The 25,261-nt window shown below is 44.6% G+C and overlaps 1 protein-coding gene across 1 annotated transcript; it reads right to left on the reverse strand.

Annotated features, from left to right (window-relative positions):
• Positions 1 to 4,587: 4,587 nt before the first annotated feature.
• On the reverse strand, positions 4,588 to 24,796 carry LOC306915908 (chromobox protein homolog 2-like). Its single transcript, XM_079493578.1, has 10 exons — positions 24,662 to 24,796; positions 24,492 to 24,535; positions 20,374 to 20,439; positions 19,984 to 20,053; positions 15,555 to 15,905; positions 15,002 to 15,127; positions 12,109 to 12,490; positions 10,747 to 10,943; positions 9,484 to 9,627; positions 4,588 to 7,457 (listed from the first exon to the last, which is right to left on the reverse strand). The coding sequence occupies exons 1-10, from the start codon at positions 24,725 to 24,727 to the stop codon at positions 6,990 to 6,992; spliced, it is 1,914 nt and encodes a 637-aa protein (XP_079349704.1). The 5' UTR covers positions 24,728 to 24,796; the 3' UTR covers positions 4,588 to 6,989.
• Between the last annotated feature and the right edge of the window lie 465 nt (positions 24,797 to 25,261).

Below are 25,261 nucleotides of genomic sequence, written 5' to 3' on the forward strand. Positions count from 1 at the left end.
GACCCATGGATCATTGGACGACCTGCTCTACCTCTTGAGCCACAGTCGCCCACGTAGCCTACTGTAAATGTGTGTACACACACACACACACACACACACACACACACACACACACACACACACACAAGTTCTCAAACTCTATGACACAACTTACATACACATTTGGCCCGCAGACCAAGTTGAAGTAGCCTACACACATGCTGCATCAGTGTTGATTTCGTCGACTAATATGACAAAAAATGTTGTTCGTCGACTACAGTTTTTCACTGACAAAAACTAAATGGAAACTAAATGAAAACTAAGCTATGATGACTAAAACTAAGACAAAATATATTGACAATTTTGTCAACAAATAAAAACTAGACTAGAGTGGACACGAGATCCAGTATAAGTCATTTTACACTTACACTACACATGCTGAAAATAGCAGATCTACAAGCTCGACGGCATCAAAGCCCACCAAAATACATTTTAGTCAACTAAATCAACTGTATATTTAGTCGACTAAAACTAGACAACACTAAAACATTCCAGGTGGACTAAAATGTGACTAAAACTAAACGAAAGCTATTCAAGAGACTGTGACTAAATTTGCTGTCAAAAACAAGACATGCAACGCATGCACACACGCATAAAACACAGCGTTTTGTTACCATTTTTCGAACCTTTATTCCAAATACCTTCAAAACGGCAGAGGCACACAGGCTACACGTATCTGACGCTAGTCGCCCGTATAGGAGCACCAGATAGAGATCCTTATCACAAGAGGAGAATAAAACATATTTACAAATATAAATTAAAACATATCTCAACTCCAAAAAAAATGAGAACATAGTCATCATCATCATTATAACTGTAGACGGGCAATGATTGTATTAAAAATGGTACAAAACAAACAAAAAAAGAGAGTAAACATGTCCATGATGTTGAAATGTTTTTGTTTTGTTTTTGTGTTGTTTCTTTTCCAAAACGTAGCTTAGTCAAATGCTGGGTGTAGTGCAAGAATACTGTCGAGGAAGGATTATACAAACAATTTAAATTAAATTAAGAAAATATAAAAATGCAGACTATTTTTTTTTTTTTTAAGACAAGATTATTCACATTTGCGACACCTTTGGTCCAAAGAGAACAAAGAAAATAATATATATAAAAAGAAGCCAACATGGGGGTATGTGTACATTACATACAAGAGTCAGTTTGGCTAATAACAGACATACTTCACCTTTTTTTCATTTTTTTAAAACATGCTGTCCCAGCTAAATAAATCGTGTTATTGTAACCGTACAACCAAATAAAAACACATTACTTCTCACTCAGAGTTTGACCCGTTCAGGACTGGAACCCCTTTGGGCGTTTTATTAAGCACTATGTCATACTAAAGTATGTGGGGGGGGGGGGGGGGGGGGGGGGTCCCTGGAACATATTTTCAGATGGGGGTCGGTGGCCAAATATATATGATTTTTGGGGTCCTTGACGAAGTTGACGTGGCATATTTTGAAAACCGATATAGAAACATAGGTCTTTCAGCAAACTGTCATGATTTAGAAGACATTTGTAGAATCTGGTGTCATAATGTCTTAAATGGGTTAATAATAAATTATAGGCAATATTAGGCCTATGGTCGAATATCACATCAAGGCATTTAATAGAACTTGCTAACCCTGTCCACTTGTCCCACACAAGCGATACTTCTGTCTAGAGATGTCCCGATACTGTATTGGTATCGGAAAAGTATCAGCATCGGCCCTTATTTGGTCGTATCTGGTCGTATCGGGGAATATGCCAGTCTAACCACCGATCCCACACAGGGGTAAGGGGTTGACACTATGGCAGGTAAATAAAATGTTGGGACATGTGGAGTTTGCTTTGGAGTTGCCCAAACTGCAAGTGCACATTTGAGTGAGGAGTCTGCTATAAACACAACACGAGATATATAGCTAGATAGCTATAAACACTATTCCTGGTTGGTGGACTTCAAAATACGATCTTTTTTCTTTTTCTATTATAAATAATATTTTCTGGTATTCGGTATCGATATCGGCTAACACAGAAATTGTGGTATCTGGTCACCCTATGCAAGCCCCTCAAATGAAGGGTTTGGATCTGGTCACCCTATGCAAGCCCCTCAAATGAAGGGTTTGGATCTGGTCACCCTATGCAAGTCCCTCAAATGAAGGGTTTGGATCTGGTCACCCTATGCAAGCCCCTCAAATAAGGGGTTTGGATCTGGTCACCCTATGCAAGTCCCTCAAATGAAGGGTTTGGATCTGGTCACCCTATGCAAGTCCCTCAAATGAAGGGTTTGGATCTGGTCACCCTATGCAAGCCCCAGAATCCAGACGCCAAGGTTGGCGTGGTCACCGTTTCACGTTGCAAAGGTACAGCGAGGCACTGTGGCGAGCCTTCCATGCCGCATGCGGCACAAATGCAGACCCCCTCATACACGGAAAAACAAGTTTTAGAACAGACAAGGAAACACCCCAAAAACAATATATGGAGAAAATACATTTTGAGAGGTCAAAATATATTTTCTAATATATATATCCTATATATTTCTGTCCATTGAAATGTGTAGGGTATTTTTTCAGTAAGGGAGTGTGGGGGTTTGGAACCCAACTCCAGCTGGTCTCCTATGTGTGCTAGAATATGTGTTCTATTAGTGATCCCCTGCTGGCTAGTTTAGCAGATCTACAAGCTCAAAATGCGTCGCACCGCGGCGCGTTTTGAGCTTGTAGATCGGCTAGTGTTAGGAGTGAATCGAAAAAGCACCGCGGTGGTCTGTACGGGGGGACATACGTCCGTCCGCACGACTTCCAAGAACTACAGCCAATCAGCCCTCTGCCACTAGGGGGCAAGAAGGGTCTAGAGAACAGAGTCATCTAGTTAAGAGAGTGGCGACACTAGCGTTGACTCACATTGTAACAATGGAATGCGGAAGTGCTCATTCTATCTCAATGGGATAGTTCCAATGTTTGGAACTATAGCACCTATAGCACCCCGCTTTGCGGCGAGATCAAAGCGTGTCGCCACTAGATTACTCTGCTTGAGAAGAAGCCCTGAACCTCTGGTGAACCAGAGGAACCAATTCTGGGTATGTTTGTTGACCAAAAAGAAAAAAGAGAGAGAGAGAAAAGCGCCGTGTTCAAAATGGGACATAAAATGTTCATGTGTGCGTTTAGCTCCGTCACTATTGCATGTAAATCAAATCATTTTAGTGTTACTTTTTGCCTGTTCAGTTAAAACCAGTCCAAGCCCTGTATGTATACCTTATCATACACGGAGAATGACAAAAAAAAAAGCAGATCTAAAAGCTTTACGTTTGAACAATTTTAGGACAGTTTTCGCCTACGGACATCAGGTTGAAATGTCAGTGTTTATGAATGTGTGATGTGCTGACCGAGAGGATGCTTTCCTAAAACAACAAACAGATTAGGTTATTGTGCTGACCGGGTACAACGAAGCAGTTTGAAACCCTGAACCCTGCATTTCAATACATCTTTTGCTGTGTCCCAGTGCCATACTAGTATATATATATATATACTAATACATATATACTATACTATACGTATCTTTCCAGTATACCACTTTGGCGGTTACTAACAAAATTAATGGTAGTGTGTCACCTACCACCAATTAGCAAGGCCGTGGAAGTCCGACTGAGACTATGCGAGTGGCAGTGCGAGCAAGGAACAATGGCGGACATTGCAAACAAAATCGAAACGTAGATCGAAACTGAATACTGAGGAGGGATTATACAAACAAAGTAGGGCGGCGTAAATCGGAGGAACAAATCGGACGAAGCGTTTTTACATATAATTTACATAACATCCCATATAAATTGAGAAAGTCTGATTGTTCGAAAATGGGTCTTTGTGGAGATAGAAAATACATGGGGGAGCCTAAAAAAAAAAGAACACAAAAAAATTAAGTTTAACCCATTTTGGGTGGGAACCCCATTTGGTATTGTAAACATTATGTCATGATTTAGCTATTGAAAAATAGCAGATCTACAAGCTCATAGCGCCCCCCCCGAGTGGTGCGCTACGAGCTTGTAGATCTGCTATTTTTGAAAAATCATAGCGCGCCACCGAGTGGCGCGCTACGAGCTTGTAGGTCTGCTATTTTTGAAAAATCAAAGAACCACTGACATAGAAACATAGCTTTTTCAGAAAACTGTCAGGATGTAGAAGACATTTTTAGAATCTGATCTCAGGTCAAAATGGGTTAAAAGAATTCCAAGTTAAATATTATATATCTTAATAAAAGTAATTGTGTGGCCTCCTGGCAGCATGCATACTGTTGCACGACATGCACACGACTGCCAACGTCATAAAAACACACTGTCTTATATGCTGCCAATACCATATTTATGGGCGTGTGTGTGTGTGTGTGTGCGTGCATGTGTGTGTTCTTTTATGCCATTAAAAACCCATTCTGGGCGGGAACCCTTTTTGGTGTTTTAAGCATTCTTGTTATACTTTAGCTATTGAAAAATAGCAGATCTACAAGCTCGTAGATCTGCTATTTTTGAAAAATCGTAAAAATGTGGCGCAAATCTTTGAATATATATATTCTTTCAGAGCGAACCTTTTTAACTCAATGATGTGCTTCTGGGGGGGGGTCCCTGGAACAACATATTTTCAGATGGGGGGTCGGCGGCCAATTACAGATAATTCTTGGGGGTCCTTGACATGAAAATGTATGAGAACGACTGACAGAAACATGGGGTTTTTCGAGAAAACCGTCAGGATTTAGAAGACATTTGTAGAATCGTCCTCGGGTCTAAATTTGGACTGGAACGCATCCGTGTCACTTTATAGCTTTTAACCACTTTTAACCATAATTTTATACTTTAGCTGTTGGAAAATAGCAGATCTACAAGCTCAGAGCGTGGCATTTTTGAAAAAAAATGAAAATGTGGGCATATTATTCCTTCACAGCAAATTTGGGACAAATTCTGGGACAAAATATTTTGGGAGGGGGGTCGGTGGACAAACACATAATTTTTGGGGTCCTTGACATGAACGAGTTTGAGAACCGCTGACAAAGAAACGTAGGTTTCTCAGAAACTGTCAGGATTTAGAAGATATTTTGTAGAATCTGGTCTCAGGTCTAAAATGGGTTCTGCGTGTGGCGTTCACTGGTAGAAAAAGGTTTGGACTCTTTTAGGTCTACTTTTTCTAACATTTTGCTAATTTTTTTATTTTAAAATGTTCCAACTGATTCCATTGCTTGGTGTGTAGTACCGTTGTTTAGCACGTCGTAGCTCAGACTTTAAAAGGTTTGCTTTACAAACTAGAAGGGAACAGGTCGTTCCTGGAGAAAACAGCGTGGCCTCGACCTCGCTGTGTTTCCATATATAAAAAACGGATGACTTCATCCCTTCACCAACACTCTCGAGTCACTGGGTTGTCTCCACAGTCCAAACAAACACTTTAAACCCATTCTGTTTTAAGCAGCATGTTATGCTTTAGCTGTTGAAAAATAGCAGATCGACAAGCTCATAGCTACAAGCTTGTAGATCTGCTGTTTTAGAAAAATCTAGCGCATTTGGAATATATATTCTTTCAGAAATTCAGAGCGAACGTTTTTTTAACTCAGATCTTTGCTTCTGGGAGGGTCCCTGCCTGGAACAACATATTTTCAGATGGGGGTCGGTGGCCAATTACAGATAATTCTGGGGGTCCTTGACATGAAAAAAAGTTGAGCACCACTGACAGAATCATAGGTTTTTCAGAAAATTGGCAGGATTTGGAAGGCATTTGTAGAATCGTCCTCAGGTCTAAATGACTTAAAGTTTAACGAAGCTTCAGTGATTTCCAAACAGTGGATCTGAAACCCATTTGGACCTAAAATAAAGGAGTAAATAGCCCTTAAGTTTTTCGTTTTCTAGATTTCGTTTTTAACACTTTAATTGCCCGGAACTATTTAATCCATTACATTCATGCGCCCAGTCGATTTATAAACACGGACGCCTTTTCCGGACGGACCGGCCGGAAGTTCATGATGTTGTGTAGCAGCTAACAATAGCCACAGCACTTTAGAATCGATCGACAACAACGGGAGACAAGAATAAATCTATCGAGACTAGCGACTGGACCGCGGAGCGCCGTCTAACACAGGATCTTTTTTCAGAAAAAGACGGGATGATTTAGATCGCGATTTATGAGCGTTTTAAGATTTTCGTTTTCATCAGCTAAACAGAGGAGGGAGTTTTTTGATGACGTCTCAGTCTTGCGCGTCACCGAGGAGAGCCCAGCAGGCGCGCCTGGGCTATACAGCCAGGCGATCTGTTCTCGTATCAATAAACTTCGTCTTTAGGACAATACTTCGTCCTGAGCGTCGGGCGTTACTAATAGAAAGGACAAAGAACTTCGTCCTGGGCGATTAATCTGTTCATTTCTAAATATTAAACCCCCCTCAATTCCTCTTTTGGATCTGGAGCTAAAAGGTTTGGGGAGAAGGCTAATCGTACGGCTGAGCTAGCGTGTGCCACTTTTTGGGGAGGAACACAAAATAAAGAAAAGTGTCAATAGCATAAGTGTGGCTTTCTCAAGAGATCAAAGCCCACTAAGCTCGCCATGACCATGTTGTTGTTTTTGGAGTGTAAAACACACATAAATACATACATGTACCCTAAAAAACTATTAGTTAGTAGACCGTGTGGAATTGGGACACAGCAACTTGTATTCGTCACTCACGTGTTGCCGACAAAGCATTTCCTGTATCTTTGGCAGTTACCTGTACAAGCACCTCACTCTGCATGGACCGTCCAGTTACCGGTGTGTGTGTGTGTGTGTGTGTGTGTGTGTGTGTGTGTGTGTGTGTGTGTGTGTGTGTGTGTGTGTGTGTGTGTATGTGTGTGAGTGTGAGTGTGTGTGTGAAAGAGAGACTCCAGTGGCATGAGGTCCAGGTGTGAAGCCACAGACGTGTGTGTGTGTGTGTGTGTGTGTGTGGGTGTGTGTGTGCGCGCGCGCCGCTCGCGTCCCTCAGTGGTTGCGCGCCGAGCTGAAGAAACCGTCGCTGGTGGGCGACTCCTTCACCGTCACCGTCACAAAGTTGGCGGTGACGTCGGTGACAAACACGTGCTCCAGGAGCGCCCTCGCCGGGCGCCAGTCCGTCTCCTCGCCCTCGTCCAGGTCCACGGCGGTCGTCTCCATGGACATGGCCATGCTCAGACCCGAGCGGCCGCCGCCGACACCGCCGCTGCTGTTGTTGTTGACGACGCCGACGGCGCCGCCATTGTTGCTGGCGGCGGCGTACAGGGGCGAGGCCGAGACGCCGCGCTCCGATTCGCTGCTGCTGTTGCTGCTGGTCTCGTCCGTGTCGCCGGCGCTCATCTCGTTGACGTTGCCGCTCCTCTTCTGGGACGACGCCCCCGGCGGACGCTCGCTGTTGTTGTTGGTGTTGTTGTGTTGTTTCCTCTCCCGGACGCCGTCCCGCTCTCTCTCCAGCATCTAAGAAGATTCAACATTCAATACTTTATTGCCATGTCAATAGAGTTGATTGGAATTTGTTTCAGTGCACTAAAACAGACATAGAATTAGACACAGATTCACATCACATATTCAAACAGTAGAAAAAGATACAAAAGTACAAACATCATATGAGAGAGACAAATAAATAAGAAGAATGCAAAACGTTACAATTCATGGTAAATAAATAGCAATTCCTCGCAGTTCATCGTTCTTACGAAGCAGCTTGACGCTGTAAAGTGCGAGTGAAAAGAGGGTCAGCATTCAGGAGGCGAACAGCCTGGGGATAAGTGCTGTTCTTAAAGCGGGAGGTGTCGCACTTTAGAGACCGAAGTCTCTTACCTGAGGGCAGGGGTGCAACAAGAGAACTGGCAGGGTAATACATGGGAAATGGTGCATATATATATAGAGCCTTTAACCCATTTTGACCTGAGATCAGTTTTCTGAAAAAGCTATGTTTCTATGTCAGTCGTTCTTCGATTTAAAAAAAAAATAGCAGATCTACAAGCTCATAGCGCGCCACCGAGTGGCGCGCTATGAGCTTGTAGATCTGCTATTTTTCAATAGCTAAAGCATAACATAATGCTAACACCAAAAGGGGTTCCCGCTCAGAATGGGTTATCCAAAGTGCTTTACATAGATTGTGCATTACATTCACCCATTCACACACACATTCATACACCGATGGTGGAGGAAACCATGCAAGGCACCAATCAGCACATCAGGAGCAATTAGGGGTTCAGTGTCTTGCTCAAGGACACTTCGACACTAACTCTGGGGGAGCCCACAGGGTTCGAACTGGGAACCTTGTGGTTCTCATCCGGTAACTCTACCCCTGAGCCACTGCCGCTAATACAACGGTGCAACGGGGGGGTTTTGGGGAGGCACGTCATTATTATTATAGGCAAAACGCTCCCAAAGAAAATTTCAGAAACGTTCAAATAAAATTGTGAAACGATTCGTGTCGATCAAACTAATCGATTACGGTGGTTCTTCAAAACATTTCACACAAGTTAAATGATAAAAAAATGTATCGATGATAGACAAGTTAATAAAATAATCGATTAGTAATCAATCCCTACTTTAAATTGTCCATGTCATTATAGGCAAATGGTAAAACAAAAAATGAACCAAAACCAAAAGAACGCTCAAGCGCTTAATCGACTATATTGATGAATCAAAAAAGCAATGGATGGAATAGAATAATCGCTCACAAAAAAACATGCAGTAATCCTGGTCTCTAAACTACCTCCCTCTGGCCAGCCGGGGCACCTGATGGAGGGGAAAGGAACTGGTTGGAATAACGTGTTACATCCACGCGCTACGCCCGGCCGGGTAAACTCTCCCCTGTCAGGTGAAAAGAAGCGGCTTGGACTCCTCATGCATAGAAGGAAGCATGAGGTCAGCCCCCCCCAGGTTGGCAGAGGAAGTGTAGCACCCAGGATTACATTAGATAATTGACACCGATTGAAAAAATGGGTTGTAAAACAATGTTGATTTCGTCGACTAAAACTAAGACGAAAAACATTCGTCGAATACCTTTTTCCACTGACGAAAACTAAATGGAAACTAAGACTAAATATACTGACAATTTCGTCAACAAATAAAAACTAGACTAAAATGTTAGGGAGGGACTAGTGGACAAGAGATCCACTATAAGTCATTTTACAATTAGTTGCATGCTGAAAATAGCCGTGCTATTGTAGATCTGCTATTTTCAGCAAGTGTAAAAACAGTCATTACGACAGCATCAAGGCCCATCTGAATACATTTTAGTCGACTAAATCAACTGTAGATTTAGTAGACTGAAATCTTATATTTAGTTGAGTAAACTAGACTAACACTAAAACATTCCAGGTGACTAAAATGTGACTGAAACTAAATGAAAACTATTCAAAATTTGCTTCCAAAAACAATACTGTTGCAAAATCGTGGGCTTAAAAAAAAGAAAAAAGAAAAGAATAATGATAGCTCGGTAAATAACACATGAAATGTAATGTAGTCCTACCGTCATCCCTCCCTTCCCCCTCTCATCCTCGGGCGACATCGTTGCGGCGCGCTGGCCCGCCGCCGTGGAGCGAGTGTCCTTGCCGCTCCCGCTCCCACCTTTCCCCGGTTGGCTTCCGGCGCTCCGCAAGCTGCTCGACCTCGCCTAGGGTTGTCACCGTCACAGGGGTTAGCGGAGTGCCTCAGGGCTCTAGACTAGTGAGGTTTCTGTTCATTTCGCTCTACGACGTGCAATAGTCGCTGAAAATAGCCGATTTACAAATCACTACATCTACTACAACGTGTGATTTGTGAAGCAGTGGGAAAGGATTCCTCCACACTTGTGCTGTGTTTCTTAATTAGCACAATATATGGAATTATGATGTTCAGGCGCTAGTGTGTTCTAACTTCGTGATGTTGTGAAATGCAGACAACCAGTTGAAAACAAAATGCAGATTGAGGCTTAAAACCTTTGCTTTCGTGAACTATCCGAGGCCATCGGGGAAGATGCTTCTGAACGTCAAATTACAATTTAAGCAAAAGGACATGGGGCGGCGGTGGCTCAGGGGTAGAGTGGCCGGATGGGAACCGTGAGGTTCCCAGCATCAGTGTGTGAATGTAATGCACAACCTATGTAAAGCGCCTTGGATAAAGGCACTATATAAATGCACCATTTTATTATATTGTTAGTTTGATCCATTCTGATACTCCGTCCAGGACATGGTTCAGACGCGCCTCCTCAGGAGACTTGGCTCAGATCTGAACCCATTCGATTTGGCGTTAGGAACCCGTTGCGACCACATGCCATTCATGCCGACGTCAACCCCAGGCAGGGTTCGAACCCACAACCTTACGCATGAAAGGCATATGCACTAACCACTACACTAGGGCGGCCCCAATTAACTGTCATACAAATCATTTTGGTCTAAATAAGAATTACATTTCCATTTGGCTTTTAGGCTTTGTAAGACAAATTGCACAAGGAAAATATGACAATATGACCGGTACCAATAATCCAAATAAATAATATACTATGACCAAAACAAGCCATATATGTAATACTTTTACACTAGATCTACAAACTCACAACATGTCGCATGAGAATGGGTTGTGAGCTTGTAGATCCGCAATTTAGCAAATGTACAGTCACAACAGATGAATTGATAATATAGAGTTGAATGGTAAGGATTCATTTCAGACAGTTATGCAAAAAAAAGACTCAAACATCCCAAATAACTGTGATCGGCCAATCATGTAATAATAATTACGTAAGATAGGGTCTTACCGCCGCCATGGCGCCGCCCCCTGCCGCGCCGTTCCCTTGGAGACCGTTGTTGCCGGACGCCGCCTTGCCGACGCTCTGCAGGTTGAGCGCTCGGAGGCTGAGCGCCTGGCTGGGGCGCTCCCGGCCCGCCGCCGGGCTCTGAGGGGCGTGGTGGCCGTGGCCGGACGCCACCCCCGGACCCTCCTGTCTCCTCTGACCTGCGGCGGGGAATTCTGCATCGGTTAGTGATGTTTTCGTCGACTAAATCTAAGACGAAAAATGTCAACTACATTTTTTTCACTGACGAAAACTAAATGGAAACTAAATGGAAACTAAGCTATGATGACTAAAAACTAAGACTAAATATACTGACAATTTCGTCAAATTAAAACTAGACTAAAATGTTAAGGGACTAGTGGACAAGAGATCCAGTATAAGTCTGAAAATAGCTGATCTACAAGTGCACAACGCGTCGCAGCGCCGGTGTAAGCCGGTGTAAAATCAGCCATTACGACGGCATCAAGGCCCGCCAAAATGCATTTTAGTCAACTAAATCAACTGTAGATTTAGTCGACTAAAATGGCATGACATTTAGTCGACAAAAACTAGACTTAACACTAAGACATTCCAGGTGACTAAAATGTGACTAAAACTAGATGAAAACTATTCAAGAGACTATGACAAAAACTAAAATTTGCTGCCAAAAACAACACGACATTTTGGAAAATAACTCGGGGCCCCTTCCCCAACTTCCGTCACAGGTGTTATCACCGATACTAACGATACTAACGAAAGCTCATATACTAACGATACTAACGAACGATACTAACGATACTAACGAAAGCTCATAGCGCGCCACCGAGTGGCGCGCTATGAGCTTGTAGGTCTGCTATTTTTTAATAATCGAAGAACGACTGACATAGAAACATAGCTTTTTCAGAAAACTGTCAGGATGTAGAAGATATTTTTAGAATCTGATCTCAGGTCAAAATGGGTTAATTAGTATCATTGTAACACCTGTGAAGGAAGTAGGGAAGGGGCCCGGAAGTAGTTAACCCATTTTGGGCGGGAACCCCTTTTGGTGTTTTAAACATTATGTTATAATTTAGCTATTGAAAAATAGCAGATCTACAAGCTCATAGCGCGAATCGTTAAAATGTGCCTCAAATCTTTCCGAAAATTGTCTGTTTTTTGAAAATGTTTTGAAAAAAAAAGAATAATTAAAATTTAGGAAAACAAAAAAAAGGGGACCCATAACAATGTGTACGGCGACCCACAAATGGGTCCTCCCGACCCAGCGTTTTGGGGAAACAGTGGGGGTCAGTCAGAACATAGAAGGCAAAGAGAGCCATGCTCCAATTCCACCACGATTATTTTCCTCACCTGTCGAGGAGCGCTGGGACGGACCGCCCGGCGTGGACACGCCGGGCCCGAAGCCGCCGCCACCGCCACCCGCGGCCAGTTTGGACCCGTGGTGGGTGGCCGACGAGCCCGACACCGCTTGTCGAGCCGACTGCGACATCTTCACCCCTGCCTCGCCTCCTCGGACTCCTCCTCCTCCTCCTGTGTCCGACAGGGAGCGCTTGAGGTCGGACATGGACGTCTTGCCGTGCGAGGAGGGGCTGGCCTTGTTGTGGGAGGAGGAGGAGGAGGAGGGGTTGGAGGACGAAGAGGAGGAGCCCGTCACGGAGCGGTTGCCCCACATGCAGTTGAGCGAGCTGGGCTTGGAGGAGGCGCCGCTCTGGGAGAAGGAGCCGGCAGAGCCCTGGGGGAGTAGAGGAGGGGTACAGGCTTTAGTTCTACCCTACCCCCAAACCCTAACCCAGAGCCCTGGGGAGTAGAGGAGGGGTACAGGCTTTAGTTCTACCCTACCCCCAAACCCTAACGCTAACCCAGAGCCCTGGGGAGTAGAGGAGGGGTACAGGCTTTAGTTCTACCCTACCCCCAAACCCTACCCCAGAGCCCTGGGGGAGTAGAGGAGGGGTACAGGCTTTAGTTCTACCCTACCCCCAAACCCTAACCCAGAGCCCTGGGGGAGTAGAGGAGGGGTACAGGCTTTAGTTCTACCCTACCCCCAAACCCTAACCCAGAGCCCTGGGGGAGTAGAGGAGGGGTACAGGCTTTAGTTCTACCCTACCCCCAAACGCTAACCTAAACCTAACCCAGAGCCCTGGGGGAGTAGAGGAGGGGTACAGGCTTTAGTTCTACCCTACCCCCAAACCCTAACCCAGAGCCCTGGGGAGTAGAGGAGGGGTACAGGCTTTAGTTCTACCCTACCCCCAAACCCTAACCTAACGCTAACCCAGAGCCCTGGGGGAGTAGAGGAGGGGTACAGGCTTTAGTTCTGACATACCAACACCCTACCCCAAACCCTAACCTAACGCTAACCCAGAGCCCTGGGGGAGTAGAGGAGGGGTACAGGCTTTAGTTCTGACATACCAACAGTCCGACAGTCAGTACACCGACACCATACCCCAGACCCTACCTAACCCTAACCCTGGGGGAGTAGAGGAGGGGTACAGGCTTTAGTTCTGACATACAAACAGTCCGACAGTCAGTACACAGACACCATACCCCAGACCCTACCTAACCCTAACCCTGGGGGAGTAGAGGAGGGGTACAGGCTTTAGTTCTGACATACCAACACCCTACCCCCAAACCCTAACCCAGAGCCCTGGGGGAGTAGAGGAGGGGTACAGGCTTTAGTTCTGACATACCAACACCCTACCCCCAAACCCTAACCCAGAGCCCTGGGGGAGTAGAGGAGGGGTACAGGCTTTAGTTCTGACATACTAACAGTCCGACAGTCAGTACACAGACACCATACCCCAGACCCTTACCTAACCCTAAGCGCAAGCACTACGCAACACATGTCGGATAAGCGTGCACACCCTGGGAGTAGCAGGGTGCAACGGTTAATCGAACCAAATCGGTATATTCGATCAATAATCTAATGAAATAATAATAATATCTGGGACTTATATAGCGCTTTTCATGGTACTCAAAGATGCTTTACATGCGTTGGGGCCAGGGGAGGGAACATAGGAAAAGGACAAGGTTATTAGGAAAAACAAGTCAAATAAGAATTAACCTGCTAAGGAATAGATTTTTTATAGCGCTTTTCTATGCCCTACGTGCCTACTCAAAGCACTTTACAATGGTTCATTCATTCATACATTGGGAGGTGAAGCGGCGAACAGTCGACGCCAGCGTCCTCACTTCCCACATTCACACACCAATGGTGGCGACTCTGGCGAGCTCACACCGACCAACTAATTGGAGGCAATGTAGGGTTCAGTGTGTTGCCCAAGGACACTTCCACACGTGGACAGGAGGAGGAGCCGGGATTCGAACGGCCGACCCACGGATCATTAGACGACCTGCTCTACCTCCTGAGCCAAGGCCGCCCAGACCCAGGGATCATTAGACGACCTGCTCTACCTCCTGAGCCACGGCCGCCCAGACCCAGGGATCATTAGACGACCTGCTCTACCTCCTGAGCCAAGGCCGCCCAGACCCAGGGATCATTAGACGACCTGCTCTACCTCCTGAGCCAAGGCCGCCCAGACCCAGGGATCATTAGACGACCTGCTCTACCTCCTGAGCCAAGGCCGCCCAGACCCAGGGATCATTAGACGACCTGCTCTACCTCCTGAGCCAAGGCCGCCCAGACACAGGGATCATTAGACGACCTGCTCTACCTCCTGAGCCAAGGCCGCCCAGACCCAGGGATCATTAGACGACCTGCTCTACCTCCTGAGCCAAGGCCGCCCAGACCCAGGGATCATTAGACGACCTGCTCTACCTCCTGAGCCAAGGCCGCCCAGACCCAGGGATCATTGGACGACCTGCTCTACCTCCTGAGCCAAGGCCGCCCAGACCCAGGGATCATTAGACGACCTGCTCTACCTCCTGAGCCAAGGCCGCCCAGACCCAGGGATCATTAGACGACCTGCTCTACCTCCTGAGCCAAGGCCGCCCAGACCCAGGGATCATTGGACGACCTGCTCTACCTCCTGAGCCAAGGCCGCCCAGACCCAGGGATCATTAGACGACCTGCTCTACCTCCTGAGCCAAGGCCGCCCAGACCCAGGGATCATTAGACGACCTGCTCTACCTCCTGAGCCAAGGCCGCCCAGACCCAGGGATCATTAGACGACCTGCTCTACCTCCTGAGCCAAGGCCACCCAGACCCAGGGATCATTAGACGACCTGCTCTACCTCCTGAGCCAGGGCTAGATGTAACGGGTAGGAAGATGAAAGAGAAGATCGTTACCGGGGAGCCTGTCTGCTCTCTGGCTGCTCGGCTCAGGCCTGTGTAGGTGAAGCTAGCGGGCTGGAGGGGCTTCTTCACCCCGGAGCGGAGGTCCTCTCTGGGGGCGTCCCGGTGGGCTCGGAGGCTCTGGTGGCAGGGGGGGAGGGGTGCAACAGTTAATCCAAACAATCCATAAAGAAATCAATTAATAGTCTATCCCTAATTACCCACATAAAAACCCCAGGAGAGTGTTTCTTGTCTCCCAAACATCATTATAATAAGATCTGGTTGCAAAAGGGGTGTCCCTTTAATTATTTGGGTGCCAGGGGGTGGACACCAGTTTTGGTCCTGGGTGCCACTTTTCCCATTATAAATAAAAGAAAGAAAATGTAATTCTATTGTGCATGTAATGTGCATGTCATAACCTGATCACCAGATTAGAGGAATTTTCAAAAACATGGATTAAAAAAAATATATATAAAAAAATATATATATATTTTTGCTCGTCTTAACGTCCCTGGCACTTAAACTGGAAAAAGCGAATGGCTGGAATGATGGACAGCTGCGGCGCTACCTGGTGGTGGTGGCGTGGCGGCGGCGGTGGCGGAGGAGGGGGAGGAGGAGCAGGGGGAGTGGGCGGAGCCGGCGGCCGGCCCTTGGCCTGCCGGAGCGCCCTGACGTCCGGGTGGAGGGGCTTCCGGCCGCGCTTCTTGGGGACGGCGTCGGGCTTGGCCAGCAGGATCTGGGGCCTCTTCTGGGGCCCCGGGTGCAGCTCGCGGACGACGCGGGGGACCGCCTTGGCCTTCTTCCCGTGCTCTTCTTCTTCTTCTTCATCCTCCTCCGAGGAAGAGGAGGACGCGGAGGAGGAGAGGCCCGAGGACGACGAGGAGGTCCGGCTGTCTTTTGAAGCGGCCGGGACAGGTTCCTGTTTTTGGTTTTTTGAGAAACCGAAACACAAAAAAAAAAAGGAAAACATTTGATTAGATGGATTACAGCAGTGGTTCTCAAACTTTATCATGTCAAGAACCCCCAAATTGACACTCATTAGCCTGCAGACCCCCATTATATGCCAAGGACAAGGATAAAAGAAGATGTTTACACCTCTAGTAGGGATTCTCAACCAATTTCATTTCAAGGACCCCCAGGTTTGACCTGAATTAGGCTACGGTCCCCCATTTAATGGTCTTTCTATCTCTGGGACCCCAATGTATATTGTAAAATCAAAGTTAATTTAACGCTGAGAGTATACAAATTTGTACACACTCCAATTTACAGACCTACAGTATAAGGGTCCATTTGGTTCCTAATTATCATTTAGCTGGGGACCCCCTGGAACTCTCTCAAGGACCCCTAGGGGTCCCCGGACCCCACTTTGGGAACCACTGGATTACAGACAGACAGACAGACAGACAGACAGACAGACAGACAGTCAAGAGTGTGAAGAAATTAAAAGCACAGCAAGTCAACAACATTTTAAAATGGCATCTCCATTTTGGGCACATTTTCGTAAACTTTAGCACATCTCCAAGCTTGTGATCGACTATTTAATCTATTAGGATTTTGCGTATTGGTTAGTATATGGTTAAAACCCTGTTGACACCGGCTTAGATTCATGGTTATTTGGTCATGGCCACCATTTAGAAATCCTACTTTTTATTTACGGTACATGGCCTATAAACTGTACTGACTGACTTGTGAATATCTTTAATATTGAATTGACATCATACATGTTCATTGTTCACTCAAGTACTCACATATTCATAATATTTATTTTTCAAATATGCTCACTGAAAACCAATAATTTACAATGTTGGCGTGAAATGGAGAGATTAGCATTTTAAAGATATAATAATAATAATAATCACTAAATGACGAAGGTCGTAGGACATAATTTCATGTACCCTTTCAGATGGAACTGGAATCACAGTAAATTCTCCCTAATACAGTATTATATTACAGAGGTTGGACTGGCTTTCTAGTGTCCAGATGTATGCGTTATGAATGATGACGTGAGGATCTCCAGCCCCACATGGGAAAGATGTGGCTCCAATGTGGATCTGGTGAAGTCATCCATTACATATAACTTTGGGCCAACGTTGCAGCCCAATGCGAGCTCCATTGTCTTTTTAAAATTCTATTTAACCCATTTTGACCTGGGAACGATTCTACAAATGTCTTCTAAATCCTGACAGTTTTCTGAAAAAACCTATGTTTCTATGTCATTGCTGCTCAACCTTTTTCATGTCAAGGACCCCAAAAAATTATATGTAATAGACCCCCGTTCCACGCGTTGTGAGCTTGTAGATCGGCGACGGGCGGCGTTGAGAAATGAGCTGGTGTTACGCTTCGTGCAGCGTCTGTGTTTTTTTTTTGTTGACGCTTGGCTCGTCGACTAGAGATCATGTCACGTTCTAAAAAAAAAACAGTCCACTTCCTTCTTTAGGTACGCATGCATTCACATTGGAACGATCCGTATCTGAATACACTTCAACGGTCCAGAGACCCGCCCCCCATGCGGTCTCGGGGACGTTTGGGAGATCCGCTCCCAGGAACGGTACGCATCATTCACATTACCACAACATCAGACAAGTGGTCCCGAGTCCGAACCCGGGACCATAGTGTGAATTGCCCCTGAGAGAGAAACGGGCGTAATACCCAAACTACTTTTGACAAACTAATCCCGTCCAAATAGGTCTTATGGTAAACCTGTCTCTCACAATGACCAGAGATCTCCACCCTGCCGATGTGAAATCTAAATTCAATATATATGGGCTATCGTAGCGGCGAGACCGGGCGCAAACAAACCTTTACTGTATCTATGCCCCACAGCTTTAAAAGATAATCATCATCATGCTATAATCATCATACTATAATTCAGTCAATGTCTGACTGTCTGTCATACATGAATAATGTATTTATTAGTGAATTAAAAATGCGAAAACGCACCCAGGGCAAGGATACATCCGGTTATATACTGTAGTCGATGGCCTATCGCATCGATCTAGCCCAGTAACAAGTACCCCACACGGCCACAAGGGGGGGGGGCAATATCACGGGTAAGGGCTAGTAATAATAATTATAAACAAATCGTATCGCTGTGTCCCAATATGAAGGCCCTTTGCCTTGGGTCTACAATGCAGATATTTATTTATTTCCCTGAATTGTTTCCACTATATAGTCACTGTGGTACATACGTTTACAATTAAGCTTTTAATTGTTGCTACTCATCACGAACAGCCTGGTGGCTCAAAACATTACTTTTAACCCAGAAAAAGCATCGGGGGCATTTTAGAGTTGTTTTGCTATTTAAAAAAAGAAAAAAAAGAAAAGCAGATATACAAACTAAAAACATTTTCAGATGGGGTTCCATGGCCAAATATAAAATATATAAATTTCTCTCAGAACTCTGAGAAGTTCTGATTTAGAAGGCATTTGGAGAATCAGTAAATAATAAATAAATAATAAATATCTGCAAAACAAGACTATTTTTTTTCCCGGTGCGCCGACTTGATTTACTTTGATTTACTTTGCTTACATGAACTTTTGATCCGGCACCAAGCCTATAAGTAAGTACGGGATGTGTGCGCGTGTCTTCTGCTCCATTTCCCCCCATCCACATTTAGCCTGCGCTCATTGAATTCAGATGTCACCAGACGGGGCGGAGGTTCCTCATCGTCTGGCCAGGCGTGACGAGGCCCGGGCTGAGAGAAACAGGTGTTTCTGAGCGCTCCGTCCGACCGACACGCCAAGTGCAATAGGTCCTTTTTCACAGTGTCCATTCCGTGTGTTTGGATGCCAAGTTGCTGACAGACAGGCCGCTTGGAACAAAGGATTGGCAACGCTCAACAACTCACAAGACTTGGATTCAGAACGGGTGCACATTCTTATCTCTTAAGGTGCGGAATTTAACCCATTTAGACCCGAGGAGGACGATTCTATAAATGTCTTCTAAATCCTGACAGTTTTCTGAAAAACCCTATGTTTCTATATCAGTGGTTCTCAAACTATTTCATGTCAAGGACCCCAAAGGTTATATGTAATTGGATGCTGACCCCCATCTGAAAATATGTTGTTCCAGTGACCCCGCGGAAGCAAAGATTTGAGTTAAAACGTTCGCTCTGAAATTTTCACGCTTAAAAAAAAAATTGCTCGTAGATCTGCTATTTTTCAATAGCTAAAGTATAACATAATGCTTAAAACACCAAAAGGGGTTCCCGCCCAGAATGGGTTAAAAAAAAAAAGGAACATCTGCAGATTCTGCACTCACAGAATACGTTTAGAAGCTTCCTTTAACAGCGCATAGCAGCAGTCACACAAAATGATCACGTGTGTTTGTTTGACTGCTGCTAAGCTTTTAAACAATGGTTCAGAACATGGGGTCCAGGCCTGGGCCGGCTTATATTAGCGGTCCAGGCACCTTGGCTGGTAATCCAGCATGACGAGTGTGTTGCGGGTTCGAGTCCCGATCCCGACAAACTTTGCGGTGTGTCTCCCCCCACAATCCCATCTCTCTCCATCAATAAAAAGGCAGAAAAAGCCTTATCTTATAAAAAACAAACAAAATCAGACCAGTCTGAAGTGAGTGGTGCTGTACTGTACTGTACTGTACTGTACTGTACTGTACTGTACTGTACTGTACTGTACTGTACTGTACTGTACTGTACTGTACTGTACTGTACAAGCCCTCCTCCCTGGCCTGTGTGTTTCTGTATGTTAGGCTGTGCAACAGTGACACTTGGTGGTGAACAAATGCTATTATCGTGCTCGGACACAGCCAGAGACACAGGGACAGACCCAGGGACACAGGGACAGACCCAGGGACCCAGCCACACACATAGCTGTCTATAGGAGTGCACCACTCAAAAAAAAACCACAGTTACAGACCTGGGAGGGTGGGGGACCCGAGGTTGAGAACAAGTGCATTAAAAGAAGCAAACTGGGACTGTGGACAGCCTGCCAGTGTTAGTGTGCAAAGGATCAGCTTGAAGGAGGGACAGGATTACCAGAATTTTCCGCGGCCGTCCTCTCGGTCTTTTCCCCTTCTTCTGGAACAATAACTCCCTCTCTTGTTCTCTGGAACACACACAAAAAAAGTGAAATCAAACCTACAGAGAACTACAAAGGCGACATTGTCATTGTTTGCTGCGTGCTCATCTTGCGTGTGTGCGTGTGTGTGCGTGCGTGTACAGTAATTTCATTTAACTTGAGAACAGATAACAGTACACATACACACGCCCCCCAAAAAAACACAACAATTAAACAATTAAGAAAGTATGCATTAGACAACACAAGCGACTCAGCAAAGGCATTTCAAAGTGAGCCAAGGGGCAGTAGTCTATCATGCCATATATAACCTCGGACAGTACAACCAACACAGCCAGCCAGATACACACCTTTTGTGGAATGCCGCCAGTAACCTGGGGTCTAAAATATTCTCTTCTGGCTCCCAGCTGTTGTGCCTGAAACCACCACACAATTATATTAATTTCACAAAAGCTGCATACTTCCAATCCGCTGTAATGCATCATACATAAATGTTAGCCCATGGGCCATGGGGATCCTTTTAAAGCTGGGTTACAGCAACCACTAATGACACACAAGGTCACTTATATATGACGAATGTGAATCTAGTCCATTCCCCACACATTTCATCCATATGGTGATATCTGCTGCCAAGTTTGTCTCTTGCGCAAACAAGTTTATTTTTCTTATGATTGCTTATGTTATGTTTTAACTGCAGTTCATGGGAAATAATATGGAATAATATGGAAAATAATTTCGCCCACTCTTTCACATAAACTAACTTTACTCTTCTTCTGAACCCACTCTTTTACGCCTGTAAGGTGCGACGTGAAAATGAACTTGAAGCTGATTTTTCAGTTTTTTCCCAAGGCCTGAATTCAAGCATATTTCATGCCCTTTTGGGGGTAATAAATGTGTCAGTTAGTGGTCCAAAAGCTAATAAAACCATTTGATTATTAAACAAAAAAGAAAAGAAGAAAACATTTATTTTTCAAAATAGTGATTTACCAGATTAGTTATCATGTGATATTTGTTTTTGCATGAATTCAATGATATGTAAAGAATAGAATTTAATAATATACTGTATACATAAAAAAAAGATAAACGCTGATTATTTATTTATCAAACTATGCATATAGGCTGTGCTTCTGTCAGCAGACTCCTTAGATACAATATTACTGAACTGAACACAATCCTGTTCACCTAAAGTCAAACAGACCTGAGTTGTAACTACTGTTATACTACAACAAATCTTTACAAGAAATGTCTGTACCAAAACATAGCCTATCTACAAGCTCACAAAGTGACATGTTGTGAGCTTGTAGATAAGGCTATTTTTGACTAACATTGCCCAAAGTATCTGGACGTTGGGGTTCAAGTAAATAGCTTCCAATAGCTTCTTGATAGCAAGATTAGCAAGACAGCTTAGTACAATATGAATTAACCCATTTAGAGGATGATTCTACAAATGCCTTCTAAATCCTGACAGTTTTCTGAAAACCCTGTGTTTCTATGTCAGTGGTGCTCAACCTTTTACACATTCAAAGATTTGCTCCACATTTTCACGATTTAAAAAAAATAGCAGATCTACAAGCTCGTAGCACAGCCCTCGGTGCCGCGCTACGAGCTTGTAGATCTGCAAGACAGCTTAGTGCAATATTAAATAGTACATTTCACAACATGTAGGAGGACCACAACGGAAACAAGCCTTCAGGCTTTCTTGTGCATTTATCCTTTTTAATTCATTTTCAATAAAGTGCTAAATCAATCAATATGAGTGACGGACCTTTTGAATCTTGTATTTTTCTAAGCAGCCTACAATATTTTGTTCTAAAGAAGCTAGGTTACACTACAAGGTTAAATAGGGAAACATATTGGGGCTATACTTAATTACACAGAATTGCAACTACAAAACTGATAAATAGTTTTTTTTTCCACACACAATTATGTGCCTACAATACTATGCTGTTAGGTAGATCACATTATGTGGCAACAACACAGCAAACACAGTATATACTACAGTACACCATATATACAAGGCCAGGTCTGGTCTCGCTCCACCCTACATCGCCGATCTAATCTCCCCCTATGACCCAACTCTCTGCCTGAGATCTTCATGGTCTCCACCCTACATCGCCGATCTAATCTCCCCCTATGACCCAACTCTCTGCCTGAGATCTTCATGGTCTCCACCCTACATCGCCGATCTAATCTCCCCCTATGACCCAACTCTCTGCCTGATATCTTCATGGTCTCCACCCTACATCGCCGATCTAATCTCCCCCTATGTCCCAACTCTCTGCCTGAGATCTTCATGGTCTCCACCCTACATCGCCGATCTAATCTCCCCCTATGTCCCAACTCTCTGCCTGAGATCTTCATGGTCTCCACCCTACATCACCGATCTAATCTCCCCCTATGTCCCAACTCGCTGCCTGAGATCTTCAACTAAAGAGCTTCTAGATCCCCAAGCTTGTAGGCTAAAGTCTAACAGTATGTTTTAACAGCGGGCGACAGCCAGACGAATTTTCCAGAAGTGCATTATTTGTCAATGGGACCCAGCGACTACCGGCGATAGCAGGCGATGGTCGAAAAGTGGGCGGAGGAACGTCGGCCGAAAAGATACAAATAATTCATCTTTTGGGCGACGTCACCCGGCGATAGTGGGTGAAATTCAAGCGATGCTCGCCGTTGGTCTCCCGCTGTAAAGGAGATGGGGCTTTCAGCACCAGAGCACCTACTCTTTGGAACACACTGCCCTCAGAGATCAAGCGCTCTGAATCAGTGTCCTCCTTTAAATCTCTTTTGAAAACACACTTTTATCGATTAGCCTTCACTGCCAATCTCTATTTGTATTTTAGTTGTTTTTTTCCCTGCTGCTTATTATACTTTGCTGTTTATTTAAATGTTCTTCTGCTTATCTTGCTGTTTGTTTATGTAAAGCACTTCTGTAATGCAATTTTGAAAGGTGCTATATAAATAAAGTTTTATTATTACACAACTATTACTGCATCAGGACACAACATGTGGTCAAAGCAATAATCAAGTACTGTATAATAAGACATTATATTATGCAAACTAAACTATACCGGTAGCCTAATAACCAAATCAAGTGGAAAAGCCTCTTTGGGTAACACCAGACTAAACATAAGACTTGTTTGAAAGCAACATTGGACTCATATTTAGGAGCCTGTGTATCATTAGATTCGATGTCTTTATTATCCACAAGGGAAAATTGTTTTGCTATCATTGTTAACATCCTAGTCTCCATGGAGATAATGACTGGCTCTGATCTAATTGTGTCCATCTCTGGTACTTTGCACTGTTATGATGATGCAAGCCTCGGCTTGCAATCAACTCAGCAGCTGGTATTTAGTGGCTAGAATGTGTTGCACTTTTCAAAACTGTGTCACAGCAGTGTTTTTTTTACAAAGCATTACAACTGTGCCAAGAAATCAAATGCAAGCAAAACCAGGTTAGTTATACTTTACAAAGACAAATGTTTTGCACATAGAAATGTTTAGTTCACTTTTTTTATCCAATTTCAAGGACCCCCAGTTTGATTAAAGCATTAAAGATTAGGTCCCCATTAATTATCTTTTCTTGATATTACTACGATTAAACTGAGACCCTAAAACTACATCCTCACTGAAATCCTCACTGTGATAATTTAACTCTGACAGTGTACTTTGATTGGAGTACGTATTAACAGTTTGCAGAATTACAGTACATTTCAAGCCCAACTCAATACAAAAAACTGTCAACTGTGAGTGGACGACAGCATAAAGCACTACACTTGTTCACAAGAGGGTCCACCTTGTTCAATTCATCATAACATTTAGAGACGTACAAATAATACTGTGATTTGGTTGCCAAGTAACTATCAATAATAAGGCCCCTGGAACCCCCCAACAAGGACCCTTAATTGGGAGGTCTCTCTGAGAACCACTGGTTTTAAAGCAAGCAGCATCAGTGGCTTGTATTGCTTTGGCTGCAGCCTGAGACAGAGCAGAGCCAAATAAAAGCATTATTGTCACCCACTGCGGCGTCGCTAGCCGATAAGAACAGAACAACACAGTCTGCAAGGCTACAAGCTGTGCAGCTTGTCGGCATTGAAGCGAAAGACAGACACCATCCTGCACATAACGGGACTGTAATAAATTGTCCTTATTATAAATTGATATGGGGGGCGGGGGCGGTGGTGGGGGGGGGTGCCCCTTGTTGTTGTCATTGTTTGCGTCTCGGCGTTACGCTCTCCGACAACAATGACGTCTATTTTTCGAGGGGAATGACGTTTCCTCGAGCGGCGGTAGTGTCGACGTGAGTCGCCTCGGCGCTTTTCCCGACCAAAAACAATGTGTGGGTTTTTATTTTTTATCTCGTTATCGTTTATTTTATCTTAAACAAAACGTCAAAGCCGCTCCGAGTCGGCGGCTAGCCTAGCGCAGACATGCTAGCGTGGTAAAAAAAAAAAAAGCCCACCACTTACTTGGACGACCACCCTCTCCACTTCACCAGATACTCAAACTTGCCCTGCAGGGAGAGAGAAGAGAGAGACACAAACACAGCAGCACCGACACAGAAAGCACGTTAAAACAGCAGTGGGAAAAACGGAGAGAGCAGCCGGTAGTGTCTATAAAAAAGGGGGCCGTTTCTTACCTTCCTCGGCCGTTTGTTGAGGATGCATTCGGCGTCAAATACCTGCCCTACCGTCACCCCCTCCATGGCTGCTGGAAGGAACCGACAGGCAGCCCAGGCTCAGGCTGTGTGTGTGTGTGGGAGACCCTCTCCTAGGGTTGGATGGATGGAGGGGAAGCGAAGCGGGGCTGTTTTGTCCTCAAGGGGACACCGTACTGTAGTGTAGTAGGGCCACCACCAAAGTGAGCAGATCTGCAAGCTCACAACGCGTTCCTTTGGCGACGCGGTGTGAGCTTGTAGATCTGACCCCATCTCTCTTTTTTTGGTAAGCGGACCCCCACGCACACGCCCCCTCTGAGTGAAAGTGTGTGTGTGTGTGTGTGTGTGTGTGTGTATATATATATATATATTATATATATATATATATATATATATTAAAAAAATGTTTTTTCCCACTCACTCTGGTAGATTAATGATATCTCTGCTGTCTGGAAGAAACCACCCAACTCCTAAATCTTCATTATTATGGAAATGAAAAACAAACAAACATTGAGCTCAAGTGGAGTTATGAGGTTTTTGTCGAAGTGCTTTTTAATACTTATATATATAAGTATTAAATAT

The sequence above is a fragment of the Electrona antarctica genome (genome assembly GCF_951216825.1).
Source record: "Electrona antarctica genome assembly, chromosome: 22".
NCBI classification, from domain to species: Eukaryota; Metazoa; Chordata; class Actinopteri; order Myctophiformes; family Myctophidae; genus Electrona; species Electrona antarctica.

What these genes read in the sequence shown, in the direction of transcription:
- LOC306915908 (XM_079493578.1), bottom strand. Translation starts at nt 24,727, where the DNA reads ATGGAGGGGGTGACGGTAGGGCAGGTATTTGACGCCGAATGCATCCTC. An exon ending in CTGGCGGCATTCCACAAAAG is followed by an intron (nt 20,054 to 20,373) that starts GTGTGTATCTGG and finishes TGTGTGTTCCAG; the next exon opens with AGAACAAGAGAGGGAGTTAT. An exon ending in CGCCACGCCACCACCACCAG is followed by an intron (nt 15,128 to 15,554) that starts GTAGCGCCGCAG and finishes CCCTGCCACCAG; the next exon opens with AGCCTCCGAGCCCACCGGGA.